This window comes from Mirounga leonina, unplaced genomic scaffold (genome assembly GCF_011800145.1).
Source record: "Mirounga leonina isolate KUSES-001 unplaced genomic scaffold, KU_Mleo_1.0 Mir_82, whole genome shotgun sequence".
NCBI lineage: Eukaryota > Metazoa > Chordata > Mammalia > Carnivora > Phocidae > Mirounga > Mirounga leonina.
The window spans coordinates 40,710,553-40,732,739 of NW_023270825.1; the positions used below are offsets into that span (position 1 = coordinate 40,710,553).

At 37.5% G+C, this 22,187-nt stretch overlaps 1 protein-coding gene across 3 annotated transcripts in view; it reads right to left on the bottom strand.

Annotated features, from left to right (window-relative positions):
- The window catches only part of ARID4A (AT-rich interaction domain 4A), a 63,741-nt gene that overhangs the window by 13,273 nt on the left and 28,281 nt on the right, over positions 1-22,187 (bottom strand). For 2 of the 3 annotated variants that reach the window (XM_034993142.1, XM_034993143.1), the window contains exons 12-19: positions 14,785-14,857; positions 13,571-13,665; positions 13,320-13,417; positions 12,574-12,805; positions 8,083-8,330; positions 5,501-5,698; positions 1,527-1,611; positions 530-731 (exon numbers count right to left, since the gene is read on the bottom strand). In XM_034993142.1, coding sequence (XP_034849033.1) covers positions 530-731; positions 1,527-1,611; positions 5,501-5,698; positions 8,083-8,330; positions 12,574-12,805; positions 13,320-13,417; positions 13,571-13,665; positions 14,785-14,857 — 1,231 coding nt within the window. The remainder of the gene's footprint in view (positions 1-529; positions 732-1,526; positions 1,612-5,500; positions 5,699-8,082; positions 8,331-12,573; positions 12,806-13,319; positions 13,418-13,570; positions 13,666-14,784; positions 14,858-22,187) is intronic. The other variant, XM_034993144.1, reaches the window with a different exon arrangement.

Sequence of the window (22,187 nt, forward strand, 5' to 3'; positions counted from 1 at the left end):
TCAGAAGAGCTTTTTTCTTGAAGAGAGGGAAAATTTTATTTAAGACCACTATGTGACATTTTAAATTACATGGGAAAGCACATGAAGGTAGAAAAGGGGAAAGAGTTAAAAGCAAAATAGAGTATGTTCACCTGTACTCATCACAAAATGCCTATACCACATTACTTTGTGCTTTTGGAGATTTTGGTCTCAGCTTTGTTGAAATATCCTATGTGAACAGCACTGAATTACAAGAAACACTGGTGCATGTTTTGAAAGACAGTGTAGCACAGAGTAGGATGCATGACTTGTCAACCCATCTTCTTTAAAATAGAATATTCCTACAATACTGACAAGAAATTCCCAAATTAAAGTAAAACATCACTAAATTTTAAGTAAACATGATCTAAAATATTTTCTTCAAACCCAATTTTGTAGTTTATAGGAGATTAAAAAGTTTAGATGACTTTCTATAAGTCTCTCCACAAGTGAAGTTTTATTATTTATATTATTGATTTTTAAAAAATCAATGATCCTCAAAATTGAGCACCTTCCATTCCATTTGACAGAGGTGAGCTGTCTGGCATATTGCTTCGAGCACTTCTGGTACCTGATTTTCCTTCACTGTTTGGAGTCTTAGACAAACCATATGGCATGTTTGATGAAAGTGTAGATTTTAAAGGAGGTCGTCCTCGTTTTGACTTCTGCCTCTCCTCATCCTTCTTTTCATCCTTTTCACTGTCGTCTTTATTCTGGGTAACAACAACAAAATGTATGAGAAGGGCCAGTGCCTTAGAAAAAATAAACGTTCTACTTCTCCAAGGAGAGCCGTAACTCAAAAAGGTTATGTATTTTATATGTCAACTCTTAATTTGTGCTTATAGAAACATTAAAAGTAGTTTTCTAACACAGTGTGTTTCTATGAATATGATAGTGTACAGTTTGCAACACTGCAATTACATTGTGAAAGCCAGAGTCCGTGCATTAGAGAGATGTACAACTACTCTGTACTTTCCCCCTCGTTCCTTACTACTCCCTGAGCACCATTAAACAGGCAAAACACTAGGTGAATCTCTATAGCAAAGGCTGAAAATCAAGGGTGTGGCTGTGAGTACAACTAGCCAGCGGGTATGTGTATTAAAATCTAGTGTAAGCTTTAAAGACAGTTAACTTAAAAAAATCCTAAAATCTGGCAACCCTGAGTCTGCATCCCACAGGAGACTGGTGAGTTCCACCCCCGCTTGATGAGGCATGTGTCCTTTTTGTCACTATCAATCCTGCTTTACCTTTTTTCTGTAGAGCCGCTATAGACATTTGAGTTTGAAGCCTATATCCTAAGGGGTCCCTGGTTTTTATCTTTCCTGAAACAGTGTGATAATGTGTTTACATTTTTTATGTTTTTAGCTTCTGGGTTGTAAGAGAGAAAATCACAACTACCTTAAAAGAATCAAGATGATTATTACAATGAGAAAACAAAATTTATAAAAAACAGTACAATATAAATAATACCTATACTTATCATAAAGGATATGCCTCTATATACGTACTTTTGCTTTTTTCTTTTGTTTTTTCTTTGGTCCACCTTTGTCCAAAGGCCAGATTATCCTGTCAGCCTTCACCCATTCATCATACCTTAAAACAAAGAAAAAAATTAAAACTTCACAATACCTTATTTGAATGTACGCACCAAATAAAACAACAGTGACAAAACTAGAGTTTGGTTCTAGTGTTGGCAGAAACGTGATGAGCACAGGGGCCGGCTTGCTGGTGAGGTGCTTTGTAGACCTGCCACCAGCAGGAGAAGGCAAGAGAATTTCTTGGGGTAAACAAAGTTAGATAGAAGAAGAGCTAGGTGAGCAAACTCTATGCAGATTCACGACTGAACCACTTTTGGTTTCCACAACTGCACTTTTGTTTCCCATAGATCTGAGCTTACTGAAATACGCTTATGCTACACTGCCATTCGCTCTGTTGACCGAATAATGCAAAGAGAAGTCAGGTGAATTCATATTTGTAATAGGATCAGGTTCCAGGTTTATTTATAAAGTCCCTGTCAACTCTCTTTTCCTCCCAGAACTCTACAGCCTCCAGTATTTCTAATAAAATTTTATTCTGAACTATGTCATCTCTAAAACTCAGAAATTTTTTAGAGATATTTCATTTCCTTTATCCAAGTTTATTCTGTTTACCTCAAATTGAAAATTCATTTCCCCTATACCTTCTTCCAAAATATTAACATCACTTTTAAATTGCAGCATAGTCCAAGTTACTAATCCGGGGCAAATAAACTTTCTAGAACTAAATACCAGTTCTTATGTAAACATATAGGTATTTATAGAGCTCAATCAAAATCTAAAATCTAACCATTTAAGCAAAAAACACTACAGGCAGTTCTTGTTTTGAACTGCACCATGTTAATGAAAAGCACCCTCACACTTTGTAACCCAGTTACCATGGTGCCATGCAAAGTAAAGACATAGTTCCAATATCCACATTTTGGTTGACACAGGACCATGACTATCTATACTACGGTTTGAAAACTCTTCCTGGACTAACCCAATACTTTCATTTTGCCAGGCTTTTAAGTATCTGTACATTCGTACCTCATTTAGAAATATTCATTCATTTGGACATTTACTGAGGGCTTACTAGCATGCCAGGCACTGTATGAGGAAATATGTAGAGAATAATAGAGAAGAAGAGGAAGATCCTTCCTCTCTGCACTTGCAGTGTGGTGTGAAAGACAGTTAAATAAGTACAGTCTGGTAAACGCAGTAAGAGGGTTATTTAGGGCTATTTATGTATCTGGTCCAGGGCTAACAAAGGAGTAACTGCCCAATTCCAAAATTCCACAGGACATACCAGACAACCAAGAAGCACAGGTCTAATCTAGAGTACACTCGGTCCAGGCCACACTGGCCTGGTCACCACAGTTATGTCATGTAGGTGGCTCCAGCATTAATACTGCCAACCGGGGGTGATCCCAGAATTTCTCAACTACAGACCAGAACTCCCCTCACAGTTGCACATGCTACCCTGTTGTAGAAATCCAACTGGATTCTCTAGGAACTAGTGATTCTGTTTCAATAAGCAGACCAGAATTATACTAGCTTTTAAGAGTATGGAAGGACAATGAAAAACCACAAACCATGTGAGTAACTTGTTGGGAAGATAACCAACTAGGAAGAACATGAGCATATAATAAAATGACTGTTGAGAGAAGTCAAATAGTAAAACACTAAAAAGATGAGCACAAAGGATGATAGGAAGGGGACATTCTAGAAAGCGGAACAGAAGAACAGCCTCACACAGAGATAAGTAAGAATGGACGGCAAGGAACTGAACAGAAGCAGAGGAAAAATGACGGTTATCGTGTGCTGTAACTGCAAAGGCAGTGACTCAGGGCTGACAAAATAGCCCCCATCCTGACCCAATTCAACAATACATGCATACAAAACAACAGACCTCAGAGATGGACTAAAGAATTTGCAGAGAATGGTCGAATCATGTTGTGTGCCTGAAACTAGTATGTCGTTTTATGTCAACTATAAACATTCAAGAAATATTTTTTTATATTACAGAAGTTCCGGGGCACCTGGGTGGCTCAGTCGGCTGAGCGTCCGACTCTTGATTTCGGCTCAGGTCATGATCTCAGGGTTGTGAGATCAAGGCCCGCTCCCCACCCCCGACCAGGCTCCAGGCCTAGCAGGAGTCTGCTTGAGATTCTCTCTCCCTCTGTCCTCCCCTTGCTCTTGCTCTCGATCTCTCTCTAAAATAAGTAAATAAACTCTTTAAAAAAATTTAAAAGCTTCTAGTGTTGTCAGAACTTTGTGAAGGGCTTAGGGACTGGTTTGAGAAATTTTAAAGTTTTATATGCTATTCATTAAACCCATACTCTTAAAATGATGCAAAATGAAAGAAACCTAACTCTCCGTCACTAAAGAAAACAGTCAACAGGGGCGCCTAGGTGGCTCAGTCAGTTGAGCATCTGCCTTCGACTCAGGTCATGATCTCAAGGTCCTGAGATCAATCCCCACGTCGGGTTCCCTGCTCAGCGGGAGCCTGCTTCTCCCTCTCCCTCTGCTGCTCCCCCTGCTTGTGCTATCTCGCTCTTCCTCAGTCAAATAAATAGAATCTTAAAAAAAACAGTCAACATTTATTGAGCACATACTACATGCCAAGCACTATTCTAAACACTTTGTATATTAATACAGGTATTAAGCATTATTTCTCACAACATCTCTATAAAGCAGGTACTTTATCTTCCCCAATTTAGAGGTCAGGGAATTGACACATAACAAAGCATACTTCCAGTACGTAGGGAAACCCTGAAGCACATTGGCTCCAAGCAAACACAGGGCAAGCAGAGAGATTAAACACACAAGACCTTCCAAAAGAAAGAGAAAAGTAGTCCCTGACATTCAGGAACTTGCCTAGTACTGTCAGCGACAGAGCTGATCCGGCACTCATAGCTAGGTCCTGTTGTTCTCCTGTTGGACATCAACAATTTCAGAGAACACGAGACAAGTCTGCTCCATGACCAGGATGGATCAAGACAAAAACAAGACCACTTCGTAATAGTGCCTAAATACAGGAAAAAAGGGGCACCTGGGTGGCTCAGTCAGTGAAGCGTCTGCCTTCAGCTCGGGTCATGATCCCAGGGTCCTGGGACCGAGCCCCGCTTTGGGCTCCCTGCTCAGTGGGAAGCCTGCTTCTCCCTTGGCCTCTGTCCCTCCCCCTGCTTCTGCTCTCTCTCTCTCTCTCAAATAAAATCTTAAAAAAAAATAAAATAATACAGGAAAAAAAGAAACATTGTCCAAGCCACAAAAATGACCTACATCCTTTTTATCTTGAATGACTTGCTGCTTCTTTACCAATTACAACAGTAACCTTGGTCTAGTCTCTCCTTCTAGATAAGATTTATTAAGATAACCAATCATAGAATTATCACCACTTCATGACCATGTCCAATCCAGAGCAAAGCCCACTTCCTTAAACCCTCCCCCAAATCACCTAACAAGCTCAAATCTGAGTCTTTTCTAATCTTTTTAAATTAACCAATTTAGAATTATTACAATGCTTGATACAAGCTTGATTTTGAATAAATGTAATTAAACAAACCACTTGCACCACTGAGAGCTGCAGGCCTGCCTCCCTGCCCATGTCCTGCAGGATGTTCCCACAAAATCCTGGGCTATTGCTGTTCCCAGAGGCAATGCCCTGGACTTTCATTAATTCATCTAACACCCTCTGAGATGCCCCATAGTATCCCATACTCTGTGTTCTCCCTCACTGCAAATGAGTTATCCAACCTATTCAACTATAGATAGGATCTTGGTGGGGTGGGAGTACTGACATAGCTAGTAAAACAGTGGGGATGTTGAAAGTTTTGGAGGCTTCACATAAAAGGTGTGCTTTAAAAATACCTATATACCATTTGCTTTAGTCCACAACATTAAACTGATCTTTCTGAACCATGTTAAAGAAATTGTAATAGTAAGAAAATAGATTTCTTGCTTACCTGACATTCCATCCATAGTAATGTACCAAGTATAAAACTTCTCCATCATCAATTTCAGTGCTCTTAATACTAGCTTCATAGATTTTCTGCGTTTTCCCTCGACCATATTTTACTTTCACTTTGGTTCCTGTTAGGCAGGGTTCCATGTCTTCCTCATCTTCCTCCCCTTCAGAGTCACATTTGCTTTCAGTTTCTTCCCTGCGGCAAGTTATAACATTGATAATGCTACTAATTTAAATGGAGAACAAACTAATATATGCTAAAAGAATCCAACATGTAGAATAGTCAAAACCTAAGTATTACCTTAATAACGTGTCAGTGGAGGAGGAGAAGAAGGAGGAGAAGGAGAAGATTTTTATGGACTACCTACTAAGGAATTTATTTATTGTGTAAAGGTGCACTGTACCACAAGTAAATCTATTATTTCTTAAAGGCCAATCAATAATCACAGTTAATGATGATGTAGAGTCTGATTAATCACTTTTGATAAAACAAAGGTCCACATGCTTTGAAAAAGTCTTTAGGATTCATACTCCAGTGCCACCTTATTATGTGAAAATTATCTAGCTTGTAACTTCCTGCAACTAAATTGTCTTAAAGCTGCTACTACTCAATTTTGGAATGGTTCTTCAAAACTGTTCTAGTGGGCACAATAATGAACAGGGGCTATCTACCTTAGTAAATACCTTTTAAACTAGTTTATATTTTAAAGGTTACTCTACCCTAACAAAGAAACAATAGATATTTGAATATCAGGTTACTTGTTGAAACTGTGAGATAGCACCAGGGGAACAAAGCTTTGTGTATCTTGTATTGATTTCTTGTGTTTTTACTCCTCTCCCATCAACTTTTCTTTGTTTCAAATAATCAGGTATAAAAGAGATTGACATAGGGAGGTCCACAATATTTTTAATATTTTTACAAACAAAACATTCTGTATTAACCCTGGTAAGGATTCAGAAGAGATCTGCACCAAAGATCATTCTAGTGTCCTAAGAGTTTTAAATGCTTTAGAGGAGGCATTGTGCTTTAATAAACACAGGGCATTAATTTGGGGACCACTAGGGGAACCGACATGAAGAAGCTTTTTCAACCCCATCTGCCCTGGGAATGTTTTATCTTGAAGGACACCTTCCAACATCTCCTGTTTCCATGATTCCTGTTATAGAATGAGAATACAGACTATGTTTTTCTATACATTCAATCTTTCATAAAAGGGAATATTGTTCTTCATATTCAAGTCTGTGAAACTTTGTCTAAAATTAGTATGTTTCTTCTACTTATCAACTATAAAGGCTTTTTAAACCACACATTTTATATATATGTGTGTTATGTGTTTTATGTATTATGTACATATAACACGTATTTTGATACTTATTTTTAACAAAACTTCAAACTATAATTAAGCCCTACTTTTTTAAAGTGGTTCACCTTTGCTTAAATTTATTGTCCAAATTTTGAAATACTACACTCACATCATTATATTCAACTCCAATTATCTCCTCCCAGCTTTCCTAATACTAATCCTACTTCACTACAGAACTTTCTTTACTCACTAATCTAACTCACATGTAATTGTGATAGCTCTTATACCTATTTTTACTGATTCATAAAATTACCTCTTCCACTCACCAATCATTCCTAATTTTCCAAGTATTTTCTCAATGGTTAATTTTTGGATGGGTGTCAGCCACTAGTTGGATGCAGCAGGCTACTCTTCCCCAATTTTCCTTAACAACTCAAATTTCTAGAAAATTTATCATCATATAATGTAATAATTGAAAAGTAACTATGGAGAAGAGCTTATGTTACAAGAACATGTGTTATGCTGTTGTTGCTGAATTAAAATTCATTTTTTAGTAGCATATAAAAATTAGTAAATCCATCTGACAACACAGAAATGGCCAACTAAACACAGTCGGACATTACTTTGATCTAGCTGGACTGCCTCATCTTTGGTTATTTTTAAGTCAGTTCAGTCCATACATGTAGAATACATGGAAAAAAAATACCAACACTCAACAGCAAACAGGATGAACATTAAAAAAAACTGAAATTTATTGGTGTGATGTGGGGCAAGAATGTATTTTCCAAACTAGAATCAGGGGTGCATGCCACTTATTCCAATACAATAACTTGAAAAAGAAAAATGTCTCAGATCAAGCTAACACACAGAAACATCTGCTAGTACTGTGCACCCATGTGTTTGTTAGCTTTCCCACATTGTACCTTTTTTAAAATGGAATTTTTGCTGTCGCTGTTTCCTCTTGTCCACTTCCTCCATTTTTCTCCAGCTCCCTTCCCTGCTGTCAACTGCAGGACCTTTCTTTTGACTGGGTGGCGCAGCCTTCTTTGAGGCCACTGTTTAGGGCACAAGTGCTATTAAAATGGTGCGACCAGTATATTCTCCAATTCCGAAAGGCGATACACATCATCTTCACAATGTGTCTCACCTTCATCAGACAAGAGGAATGGAAGTCCCAATAAGAAAACATTCCCTCAAACCTGAATCTCTAAGCAGGAACAGAGCGCTGCTGTACCCCAGACAGGTGCTTCTGGAGAACAAATATAAGATAATGTACCTCTCTTGGCTTTTCTCTTCCTCTTCATCTGAGTCTTTATCAGAATCCTCCTGCTTTTTAATTTTCTTCTCCTTTTGCTTTGGTGTGTTTTTTCTCCCCAGTAGTAGCTCATTTTCTTTTTTCTCTGCGGTCTCATAATCATCAACTACATCCTTATTTTCTGTATCATCTTTTAATTTGTCTTCTGTTTTCTCTTCTTCAATTTCCTTTTTAATAGAATGTGCATCTCGAGCTATTCTCCTTCGTCCCTAGTAGAAGGGGTAAAAGCTTTAAAATAGCTATCACTACAAACACAGGGGGGAAAAAGGCAGAAGATGCTTCTTTTTCTTATACCTTCACAGCAATGAGTAGTCATCTCTCTGGCTTGAGACATGACAATGACAACCCATCAACCCTTGTGTACTTCTCCTTTCAACCCATGCAAATTACTTAATTATGTCCATGCCTACCATAATCCTTGGCTACATACTACAGAAAAAATAAAAATTTCCTCCTTTGTTCACTACATTATTTTATGTCACTTTTAATATTTCTTGACTACAATAAATTTTTTTAATTGTAGTTGACATACAATGTTATATTAATTTCAGGTGTACAGCACAGTGATTTGACAATTATATACATTATGCAGTGCTCACCATGATAAGTGTAGTTACCATTTGTCACCAGACAGTCATCACAATATTATTGACTATATTCCCTATGCTGTACTCTTCATCCCTGTGATTTATTTTATAACTGTTAGTTTGTGCCTCTTAATCCCCTTTACTTATTTTGCCTATCTCCACACCCCTTTCCCTCTGGCAACCACCAGTTTGTTCTCTGTATTCATGAGTCTGTTTCTGTTTGTTCATTTGTTTTTAGATTCGACATATATGTGAAATCATACAGTATTTATCTTTGTAGACTTATTTCACTTGGCACTATTTTATCCCACTTTTAATATTTCATGAATATACTGAAAGTTCTAAAGTAATTAACTAAATATCAATGACACAAGTCAATAATAATTAAATAATAAATCAGCCCCCCTAAATTATGGACTCTTTAAAAGCTCTGTGATCTCTAATTCTCCCATTTTTAAGATAAAATTTACATTATCACTTCTACGTGACTACATTTTAAAAGGACTGAACTGGGGCACCTGGGTGGCTCAGTTGGTTGGGTGTCCGACTCTTGATTTTAGCTCAGGTCATGATCTCAGGGTTGTGAGACTAAACCTCCGCATCGGACTCTGCACTGGGTGTGGAGCCTGCCTAACATTCTCTCTCCCTTTCCCTCTGCCTACCCCCCCAAACCCTGCACTCTTGCTCTCTAAAGAAAATAAAAATAAGTTTAAAAAATAAAAAATGAAAGGAGTGAATTGCATCAATGGCCAACAAGTGAGCTGATTTCTTTGAGTATCTGGAGAGCTCACTGGGCCGGCAGTGAACTTGTTTTCCCCCAAGAAGCTTTAATCTAGGGGTGCCTGGGTGACTCAGTCGCTAAGTGTCTGCCTTCGGCGCAGGTCATGGTCCCAGGGTCCTGGGATCGAGCCCCACATTGGGCTCCCTGCTCCGCGGGAAGCCTGCTTCTCCCTCTCCCACTCCCCCTGCTTGTGTTCCCTCTCTCACGGTCTCTCTCTGTCAAATAAATAGATAAAATCTTTAAAAAAAAAAAAAAAAAAAAAAGAAGCTTTCATCTAGCCTCCTGCATGCTCAACTGACCATGAAACTGGTGAGCCATTTCATTCTCTCCTAAATTCTCCCTCAAGTCCACCTTCTCACACTGACAGAGTTCCCCTCTACTTGGAATAAAATGAGGATAGAAAAGGGGTCAACAACTTAGGGAGCACTAAAATACATTACAATTAATATCTCAATAAAACAGATGTTTTCCCTAGATCCTAACTATGTGCTATTTAAACTTCAGAATTGGAAAAAACGTGTATTTTTCTTATCACAAAGAACTAGAATGTAGGTCCCATGAGGGCAGAGACTGGGTCTTATTCATTTCTATATCCTATGCACAGAGCAGCCGTTCTTTAAATACTTGTAGGTAAATGAATGAAAACAACTGCTATCTATCAGACTTTAGGCTTATATACCTTTGTCCCAGAAACCCACTTTGATTTTATTTTTATTTTTTTAAGTTTGTTTATTCAAGTAATCTCAAAACAGGGGGATTGAACTCACAACCCCAAAATCAAGAGTCGCATTCTCTTCCAACTGAGACAGCCAGGCACTCTAGAAATCCCATTCGTAGAAGTCTGCCTTCTATATTCAGACAAATGAGGAATTTTTACAAGGATATTTATTGCAGCATTTTTTTCATCGTAAAAAATTGGAGAAAATCTTAAGGAAGGTAAATCTATGGTACATCCATACTATGCAGTACTCTGCAGATATTTTCCATAAGATGAGGAACATCTTTAATAATAAGAAAGTATGGGGGCGCCTGGGTGGCTCAGTCAGTTAAGCGTCTGCCTTCGGCTCAGGTCATGATCCCAGGGTCCTGGGATCGAGCCCCACATCGGGCTCCTGGCTCAGTGAGGAGCCTGCTTCTCCCTCTCCCTCTGCCTCTCTCCCTGCTCATGCTCTCTCTGTCTCTGTATCTCTGTGTCTCAAATGAATAAATAAAATCTTTAAAAAAATAATAATAAGAAGAAGAAAGGATGTCCAAAATACATATAATGGGGGATATTATTCAGTCTTGAAGGAAATTGTGACACATACAAGGACTGAACCTGGAAGACATTATACTGAGTGAAATAAGCCAGTCAAAAAGGACAAAACTATAAGATTCCACCTATATGAGATGAGGTCCCTAGAGTAGTCAAAATCCTAGAGACAGAAAGTAGAATGGTGGTTGCCACAAGCTAGGGAGGAGAGGAATGGGAAGTTACTGCTTAATGGCTAATTTCAGTTTTGCAAGATGAAAGAGGTAACTAGAGAGGGACAATGGTGATGAGCGCACAAAATGTGAATGAACTGTACATTTAAAAATGGTTAAGATGAGGGGCGCCTGGGTGGCTCAGTCATTAAGCGTCTGCCTTCGGCTCAGGTCTTGATCCCAAGGTCATGGGAGTGAGCCCCAATTGGGCTTCCTGCTCCGCAGGAAGTCTGCTTCTCCCTCTTCCACTCCCCCTGCTTGTGTTCCCTCTCTCACTGTGTCTCCCTCTGTCAAATAAATAAATAAAATCTTTAAAAAAAAGTGGTTAAGATGATACCTATTATGTGTATTTACCATAATATTTTGAATTAAAAATAAAAATTAAAAAAGAAATGAAACAAACCAATTTGAATGTTTCATGATGTTTCACTTACTGAATGGTGGTTAAAATGGAGTTTTAAAAAACGGTTTCTGAGCAACTAAAAGAGGTAATTTCATCTCCTCTTTCACTAAATATGATTTCACTCAAAAATAAGATCTAAGAGTAACTGAACTCCTTTGATAGTGTGATAAATTTTTTCCTCCTAAAATCTGATAAATCCTACCATGTAAACACCATTCACAATGATCAAAATAGTGGATAACAATCTCTACAAGGGACTTATATACCAGTGGAGCAGAGTTAGAAGATAAAAGCAGTGTGCACGTGGTAAGGCGAAGCATAAAAAACTGCCACAAGAAATGTATGTGCAGTGTGCTGTAGGGTAACAGAGAAAAAAGATCCCACCCAGTTGGAGGCACAAGTATTATGAAGAGGAGATTCATTCACTCAACAACTATTTAATAAGTCCTTACTTGTAGATCAAGCACTAATAGATCAAGCACTATTCTCAATGCCTGGGATCTGTCAATGAACAGAATAAAGACTAATCCCTGCCCTTCTGGAGTGTGATGTGATTCTAGTGCAGACTGGGGTAAAAGAAACAAATATAATTAAGAGAATATAAAGTAAATTACAGATAAAAAGAGCAACATTAGAGGGATTGCAAATACCAAAGAGAGGAGGTAGATTACAATTTTAGATAAGATGACCAGGATAAGCTTCAGTGAGGGGACTATTTAGCAAGACTTGAAGGAAGTAGGGGCGCTTGGGTGGCTCAGATCGTTAAGCATCTGCCTTTGGCTCAGGTCATGCCCCACATCGGGCTCCTGGCTCAGCGGGGAGCCTGCTTCTCCCTCTCCCCCTGCCTCTCCCCCTGTTCATGCTCTCTCTTTCTCTGTATCTGTGTGTCTCAAATGAAAAAATAAAATCTTTTAAAAAAAACAAAAATTAAAAAAAAAGACTTGAAGAAGGTAAATATGTGAGACTGACCCCAGATGAGAATGACTTGAACAGACATAAATAGAAAACAACAGGAGGAATGGTTTTTCAGCTAGAAGAAATAATATTTACTATATTTAGAAAAAAACAGCCAGACTAGTCTACCTAAAGCACAGCTCAATACTGGAAAATAAACTAGGTTCACCGGACTATTTTTGTGTATATCTGAAAATGTCCATAATAAAAAATTATAAGTAATGTTTAAAATAAAGCAGATAAAACTAATATTAACTACTTACTCTTGGAGATTTTAATTCTATTTCTTCTCTTTCACTTTCACTGTTTGAATCAATATTTTCCTCAGGTTCACTCTTCACTTCTACTAAAGGCATTTCTTGATCTACTTTTAGAGCCTCTTCCATTGATTCTTCTAAGTCTTTTTTTTCCTCTTTTACTTTTGGTTCATGGTGGTGAACAGTTCTGAACTGAATATTTGCAGAGCGGCAGTATTCCTCAAAACCATAGAGATACCTAAACAAACAATATTTCATTTTAGGAAATCTTAGTCTTTACATTTAACTTGAATATTATTAAATAAACACAGATTTTTAAAAAGTAAAGACTTTTTTTAAAGTACTTTTTCTGTTACTAATTTCTCAGTGTTTTATACAGGATTATCAACAGAAATATTGATCATAAAATTTCTTCCTGAAAAATCTGCAACTGTGATAACTGAACATAGCTATCATAGTTTTGATATGAAGGCTATTCACCATAAGCGCTATAACTCTATAACATGTATCATCATTTCAGACTATTAACACTGCTGGATCCCCGACTTTGAAAAGGAAATCAGGACAACATGAAAAGGAGTAAAGCCGACCTGGTGCAATGAAATATCATTCAGTCACACGTCTCTATTAACCTAAACCTTTTTATACACTTTCTCTAACTTCAATGTTCTTTGATGTGTTGTTTGTTAAAAAATTAAATGGAAAATATTCCTGTAATATGTATTCTTTGATGAATGAACTATACTACTTACTTTCTATAAGCAGTTTTTACATTGTAGGAAGCAGCTGAATTCAAAATAGGAATGCCAAGGTCCATATAAATTTGCTTCCATACAGCACCACTATCAATCTGGAAAATTAAGTTTTTATTTGTTAACATTTACAAAGGGAAATAATCTTTACACTAATATTCTAGGTTCATTAAGAAAATGTGTTTATTACCTACAGTGCATATAACAGTGCAACATTAGATAATTTAACTTTTCATTACATCCTTACTTACATTGTCACATCCGCCTTGATGATAAACCAGTCTAAAGAGTTTGAAGAGATTGAGATCTTTATAGCCCAAAACAGGTGGTTTGTTGATTGGAGTACCTTTTTAACATGAAGGAATGGAAAATGCTGTTACAAGGCTATCAGTATAAACCTTTCCAATTTCTAATTTCCCAAGTTTTATTAATCAGAAGCATATATTTAAAGGCCTTTAAATTATGTAAGGCAACACAAAATATTCTCTATATTCTTTATACAGCATTGTGGTGGTCTCTAGATTTACCTCTATGACTAATAAAATCACCTGTCATTGAATAGGGTAGAACTAAAACCTACAACTGCAAGGTACAGCCAGCAATGTTGCTGGTTCAAGAAGCTTGGGCAAGAACATACACAATGGAAAGGGTACAATTTAGGGCATAGATCCATTTTCACTGCTTGAACACAAGTGTTAAGACTTAGCAGTAACCTGAAGGATGATTTCTCAAAGTCACAGAATTCCTAGGACCAATTTACTGGAGGATTTTCCAGGACTTATGTAAAGTCAAAAAGTAGAATAATTTATAAAGGCCATATTTCTTTTAACTCCATTAGAAATCCTATTCTAGGAGTGCCTGGGTGGCTCAGTTGGTTAAGCGTCTGCCTTTGCCTCAGGTCATGATCCCAGGGTCCTGGGATAGAGCCCTGAGTCAGGCTCCCTGCTCAGCGAGGAGTACGCTTCTCCCTCTCCCTCTGCCGCTCTTCCTGCTCATTCTCTCTCACTCTCTCCCTCTCTCTCAAATAAATAAAATCTTTAAAAAAAAAAAAATCCTATTTCTATTTAGATAGGAATTGATATCCTACTTTGTTTCATTTGTTGAGACCAAGGATCAGGCTAGTTTACTCCCTGCAAAGATAGCATTAGTAACTAATGGGCATGTAGATTAATATGACAACCGTTCCCTTTCCATTACTGAAATATTATTATAACATTTTTTGGTTTTATAAGTCCCAAATAGACTAAGTATAATTATACCCATACAATTTTCCTATATATTTCTGCTCAAAATAAGTATTAATAGTTGTTTTTATTCCAAATACTTATTTTCAACTGTAACTGATTCTTAGGCTTTACTTAAAATCCAAATTTATATACCCATGATTCTAATAAAAATAATGCATAAACCTACAATGTAAAACTGTAAAAGAAATAACTACTTTTAAATAATGAGCATGAAATACCTCTGTCTTCCATAAACTTATAAAGCTGTTGGAGGAAGTTGTCCCTCTCTTCAGGATCAAGTTCCTCCTCAGGCTGTAAAGTATATAAATACATAGAACAATGAATAGGGTGAGATACAGTCTTCTTTTTAAATTTTTTGTCATTGTTGTTTTATGAACCCAACATAAATTTTAATAAAACTGGAAAATATGAATTTCCTCCAAACTCTACAATGCTAGACTTTGGGTCATATTTTTATGCAACTGTCAAAATACATAATCTCTACCCGTCATCCATCTATCAAGCCAACCCTACCCTTGATTATCAATATAGGGATTAAGACTAGCCATGAGGGGGGTGCCTGGGTGGCTCAGTCATTAAGTGTCTGCCTTCGGCTCAGGTCATGATCCCAGGGTCCTGGGATCAAGCCCCACATCGGGCTCCCTGCTCCGCAGGAAGCCTGCTTCTCCCTCTCCCATTCCCCCTGCTTGTGTTCCCTCTCTCGCTGTGTCTCTGTTAAATAAATAAAATCTTTAAAAAAAAAAAAAAGACTAGCCATGAGGAAAAGGTTCAGGAATCAGGTAAGAGTGTTTTTACCTCATTTGGTTTAGTTTTTTAAAAAATCCATCAAAATAGCATGTGGTCCACACAAATGTATTGATAGATAAGCACAATAATTACAAACATTATTTAAAAATAACCCACATACAAATGTTAAAATTTGTTATTGAATGAATATAAACTAGAGGTTGCAAAGTCACATGGCAAAGGTTTTTTTGTTTTATTTTGATAGCACAGCGGTTTAAAATAATTTATATATATTTAGGGGCGCCTGGGTGGCTCAGTCGTTAAGCATCTGCCTTCGGCTCAGGTCATGATCCCAGGGTCCTGGGATCGAGCCCCGCATCGGGCTCCCTGCTCAGTGGGAAGCCTGCTTCTCCCTCTCCCACTCCCCCTGCTTGTGTTCCCTCTTTCGCTGTCTCTCTCTCTGTGTCAAATAAATAAATAAAATCTTTATTAAAAAAATAAAGAAATTTATATATATTTAAATGATTCATAAAATTTCACTTTGTCTCAGGCCCCACCATCCCTTCTTGTATCACATTAGCCTGCTTTTCTCATTTGCCCTTCTTGCACAGTTTCTGTAAATAAGATTTTGCAACCCCTGAAAAGAAAATGAAAATTATTTAAGGAAAGGAACTAGATACCTAACCACAAATTAGTTCCTGGGGGATGGGGAATCAATGGAAACATCATGTAAAAAAAAAAAAAAAAAAATCTCCTACACGTACCTATTTAAGTGTTAATTTTACTAATTATGTAAATCTAACGATTTCTTCTTACAATGTCAAAGTCTTGGCTCTAGTCAAACAGATTATGGGTTTTAATAAAATATTCCCTTTCCTGATAGACTACTTATAAACTAATACTTGGGAAAATTCTTATTTAAAATTTAACAATACTGTGGAGAAACAAACAAAACACTAATATCTTTCATCCACATAAATTATAATTTCAGAGTACTGCTTTTCTACGTTCTAAAAGAAGAATTTAGATTTTTGTCTTTCAAAGCCATAATCAAAGCAAAAGCAACTATCAGCCAATAGCGTATTCACTGTCCAGAGGGGAAGAGGTCTTTTAAAATTATGTAGTCTTGAAGAATTTTAATCGCTAAAATATAGCAGCCAGAATCAATGAACATGCAGTTGATTAAAATATATAATAATAATAAAAAAACCATGAGGCAATCAACAGAAAGAGAATAAAATCTTTCAGTACATTCACTCAGAATGATTTATAGCACTGGAGTACTTTGAGTTTTAACAAATACAAAGAAACTAAGTCGAAGTTCTAAGCCTCACAAATTAGCAATACTGAATTAACAATCAGTACAGAGTTAATAGGGGTCATTACTAAATGTTCCAATCAAAAGATAGCAGTTTTTTCCCCATGTGAATTTAAAAAGTTTTGCTTTTACAAGGTAATTAGAACAACTACCAATGAGTTAACTCAAAAAAGAAAAATAAAGTAATCCACTAGCCCAAGAACCATTTCAAATATTATTTTTAAAGACTTCTGGTATGGGGGGAGGAAAAAAACCTTATGCCAGATTGCCCCTATGCTTTGCTTCTGCCTCATAATTACAATATTTTCCCCTCAGACCAATACCTCATTTCCAGTAGTTTTGATCTGGCAGAATTCAAATAAGACCACTGTATCCAATATACATAAAAAGTATTTTTTTCAAAAGGCACTGACTTGAAATCAAAATTTTTTCCAAAAACAAGTAAAAAAAAAAGAACCCATCAACTGCAAATTAGGTATTTATTAAGGTTGTACCAAACATTTCATAAATTCTTACTAAGTTTTATAGATAAAAATTGGTGTTTTAAATACATTTGATTTAAAAGTTAGTGGATATCCAGGGCACCTGGGTGGCTCAGTTGACTAAGCATCCAACTCTTGATTTCGGCTCAGGTCATGACCTCAGGGTCCTGGGATCAAGCCCCATTTCAGGCTCTACACTCTGGGGAGTCTGCTGAAGATATCCCCTCCCCCCGGCCCACTCATGCACTCGCACTCTAGTAAATAAATAAATCTTTAAAAATAAAATAAAAGTTAGTGGATGTCCAAGAGTGTATGAAGTTCCATGAGAAATTATGGCCATAAAATTCTAAGTTCAGGTGCAGTTAACAAGTGTAAAAACAAGACATAAATGAATAAAGAATTCTGTTCTAAATCCCTGCTTGAGAAGAAATTTATTTTCCACAAGAAAAAAAGATGAGGCTAGAAACACAGTTTAAAATTTACGTGATGGTCTCTGCAAAAATTAAAACTGCTTAATTTCTTAAAATAAGTAATTCTTCACAATCTTTTTTTTGCAAACAGCTATGTTATTAGTCACCTTGGACTAAAACTGCATATGCTAGAAAACGCCTCCAACTGGAAGAATCTGCCTTTACGGCCTTTGTATGGGGGCTCATATTTCCTCTCATGGTGTGCTTTCTCTGTTCGTATTTTTTAATGCAGTTTTTTTTTTTTTTTAAAGATTTATTTATTTAAGTAATCTCTGTGTCCAACGTGGGGCTCAAACTCCCAATCCCAAGATCAAGAGTTTCATGCTCTACTGACTGAGCCAGCCAGGTGCCCCTGTTCATGGTACCTTCATACCTGTAGTATCTCTCTCCTGGTCAATAACCAGAAGGTATTGCATTCTTAAAGGGTTTTAGAGTAATATAAGCTTGTAATAATGGTACGTAAAGTCCACTACACTGCTGATACGCCTTCTTTCCTTCATTTAGTCAAGCATGTGAAGAGGAATTATGTACCCAGTAAAATGTCAGGATGGAGAACAGGGTTAAGGATATGGAAGAAGGATGAACGTGATCTAATTTCAAGAAATTTATAATTTTATTTAGCATCAATATATACTACCCAGTGTTATATATGTAGTTGTGCATCTATCTAGTAAAATGTGAGTTTTTCTGACTTTGGAAACTGTATCTTCAAATTCAGTTCAGACATTTATTGATGTCTACCATAAGTCAGGGAGGGATATGCAAAAGTACTGTGATTAAAATGAGAAGACATGGTACTTTCTACTTTTGACCCTCTGAGTCTAGCAGAGGGTGTAGCAATGAAAAACAAGCCAATGTAATACATTAAAACTGTTGCAAAATACATAAAAAAATACAGGAGGGGGTCAGTGGTTCTGCTGGGGATGGAGTAATAGTGGTTATATTAGGGAAAGCCTCAAAATGTGAAGATTGGAGAGCCCAGGAGCTAAAGCAAACAGCATAACCATGATCACGGCAGGCTGTGATTAAGAAAGCACTTTTTGGGGCGCCTGGGTGGCTCAGATGGTTAAGCGTCTGCCTTCGGCTCAGGTCATGATCCCGGGGTCCTGGGATCGAGCCCCACATCGGGCTCCTGGCTCGGCGGGAGCCTGCTTCTCCCTCTCCCTCTGCCTCTCTCTCTGCTCATGCTCTCTCTCTCTTTATCTCTCTCAAATGAATAAATAAAAAATCTTAAAAAAAAAAAAAGCACTTTTTAATGATATGCTAGAGAATCAGAACTGGAATCTGAGAGAGCTGGAGAGGAATTGTATCAGATTTGTGTTTTTAAAAGCTCTCTGCCAAGAATGAGTTTGATGGATTGGAAGTGAAAGGGCAGTTATTACAACAGTCCACAAGGAGGAGGACCAATGCTTGAATTAGTCTTGCTCTCCGATGATGGAAAGATGACCCCCTACTCCAGGAGAAAGAGAGAGGAATAAACGCTGAGACTCTTTTCAGTTTAAGTTATTCATGTTTATAATCCTAAAGGTTCCCACACATTGTAAGGGCTCGAAAGGTTAAAGACATGCCTATTTTACCCACAATTTTATCACCAGGGACTGGCATTTAGCTAAGACACTCTGTTATTATTATGTGAATGAAAACAATGTCTGTGAAAATAAACTGGGGAGATTTTCTTCGATTATTTCACATTCACTGAGTTTCAGAGCTAGCATTAATGATAATATAAATGCAACAGGAGTCAAATAAAAGAAAAAATAAGAATGGTTGAGAATGGGGGCACCTGACTGGTTCAGTCGGTTAAGTATCTGCATTGGGCTCTCAGGTCGTGATCCCAGGGTTCCGGGATAGAGCCCCGCATTGGGTTCCCTGCTCAGTGGGGAGCCTGCTTCTCCCTCTCCCTCTGCCCCTCCCCCACTCATACTCTCTGTCTCTCTCTCAAATAAGTAAATCTTTAAAAAAAAGAAAAAAAGAATGGCTGAGGATGTTCTAAAGTCACGGGTCGCTGTGGCACAATCACTTGTTAGCATTCACTTCATTCTTTTCCTAAATACATGGTTCAGAAAATGATTATTCATTCAGAAATGGTGTGAATTCTAGTGAAAGATGGGACTTTCTGCATTTTACTGGGATAAGAGATAAATAAAATACCTGTTTTTGCTGAGCTATTAACTTACCTAGCTAGCAAATCACCTCCCCAGAACACAAATTAGGACAATATACAGCAAGTGTCCAAATTGCGAAAATATGTCAGTAAAAGATGATGCACTTTACACAAAGCTCCTCACACCCATGTATCTTATACATGGTTCTAAGGAGTAGGTCAGAATAGTTTCTTAGCACAGAACAGATTAGAGCCACAAAAACCAACATTTTGAGAGTGCCAAAGGGTATAACTAAACTTGAAAACTAAACTAAACTTGATTTTTGTGCTTTCACTTCACTGTACTGTATTGTATGTGAAGTACACGTCTTTTGTTGATGGGTATCTCACTGCTCATGAGACCCTACAGGTATCCTTAATAAATTATTAATGATTATATGACACCTTCTTCCTTTCTTAAAAAAATACATTCCAGGATACTGTGCTTATTTTTCATGACCTGAGCCGAAGGCAGTCGCTTAACCAACTGAGCCACCCAGGCGCCCAAGAGAAAAATTTTTTAAAAGTCTGTGAAAACTTCTGTAATATCTCTACACCTCTGTTTCCTCACTCATAAAAAATCCTGTTGTGAGGATTCAATAAACAATCTTTAAAACTCACTAACTCTCCAAAACTAAGCTGAGAACATAACTCAGTTTTGGCATCTTTGCCTGTTTCTATCTCCTACAAAAGCTAAATGTTTTAACTCTAGTACAAGGAAAGCTACATCTTACTGATGATGTATGCTCTGGTATAATTGATATATTTTGTTGTCATAACACCTCAGTGAAATATAACAAATGAAAAGCTAAATTTAAAAAGAAAACTTAGGGTTGCCTGGGTGGCTCAGTCTGTTAACTGTCTGCCTTCAGCTCAGGTCATAGTCTCAGGGTCCTGAGATCGAGCCCCGCGTAGGGCTCCCTGCTCAGTGGGGAGCCTGCTTCTACCTCTCCCTCTTCCCTTAGTTGTGCTCACGCTCTCTCTCTGTCAAATAAATTTTAAAAATTAAAAAAAAAGAAAAAGAAAATGTAGTTAAAAAAAGAAAAAGGGGAGCCTGGGTGGCTCAGTTGGTTAAGTGACTGCTTTCGGCTCAGGTCATGATCCTGGAGTCCCGGGATCGAGTCCCGCGTCGGGCTCCCTACTCGGCGGGGAGTCTGCTTCTCCCTCTCCCGCTCCTCCCTCTTGTGCTCTCTCTCTCACTCTCTCTCTCAAATAAATAAATTAAATCTTAAAAAAAAAAAAAAAAGAAAAAGAAAAAGAAAAAACCCAAAAACATTAAGTCTAGTAACTGGTGATCCATTAGTCAAAACGACTCCCCCTAGGCTACCAGTAAAGCCCATGCGCCACAAGTAGAATTCTAAACTGTCCAGAAAGTTATCATATGTAAAAACTATCAGTTGACAATATAGATTTTAGAAGAAAGGAAACAGAGAAAATTCACAACCTTAATAGGCACTAATCATTTAGGATAAGGGCTAAAAGCCATGACAGGACTGTATTAAAAGAATACAGGGATGCCTGGGTGGCTCAGTCGGCTAAACATCTGCCTTCAGCTCAGGTCATGATCCCAGGGTCCTGGGATTAAAACCCACATCAGGCTCCCTGCTGAGCAGGGAGCCTGCTTCTCCTTCTGCCTGCCACTCTCCCTGCTTGTGCTCACTGGCTCACTCTCTCTGACAAATAAATAAAATCTTAAAAAAAAAAAAAAAAAAAAAGAACACAATAATTAAATCTTGAGTAAATACGAAGGTAAGTAATGTCCAATATACTACTTTTAGGAAGAGGTGACATTATACAATATGTTTTAGAAGTATTTCAATATAAAAGAATAAATACAACTACTTCTGTGCCCTAAAATCAATTTTTTCCAAGAGGAATCACATTGAGATTTCTCATTTAAAAAAATCTGCTAGATTCAGTGCAGGGAATAGACTGGAGAAGGCCAGCAGGCAAGCAGGGACATAGGAAGGTTACTACTGCATTCGTGTAAGTAAAGGAGAATAGTGGCTTAGACTATGGTGGCAGAGAGTAGAAACGGGGAAGTAGGCAAACCTGAAAGCTATCAAGTAGGCAGAAGAAAGAAAATTTGGTGTCTCATTGGTTAGAAGGGCAAGAGTGGGAGGATTAAGGTGACTGCCATGTATCTGGTTTGGATAATTGGTGGATCATGCTTCTATTCAAATAAACTAGGGACAACCATGAAAAGGACCAGTGTGGGGGAAAAAATGAAAACAGTTCTTGTACATATTGAGTTTGAGTACTTACAAAATAAGCCTCGTTGGCAGTTTACTATAAATGTCTGGGGCTAAGAAGAGACATCTTTGATGTACATATAGATTTGGAGTCATTATATCATTTAGTTAGGAAGTAAACTAGAAATAAAAAGTAATGTCATGGATGTCAGGTAACTGAAGAGGGTAGGCATGTCAAAAATGCTGAATACTGCTAAGGAGTCAAATGAGATCATGACAAATATTTTTTG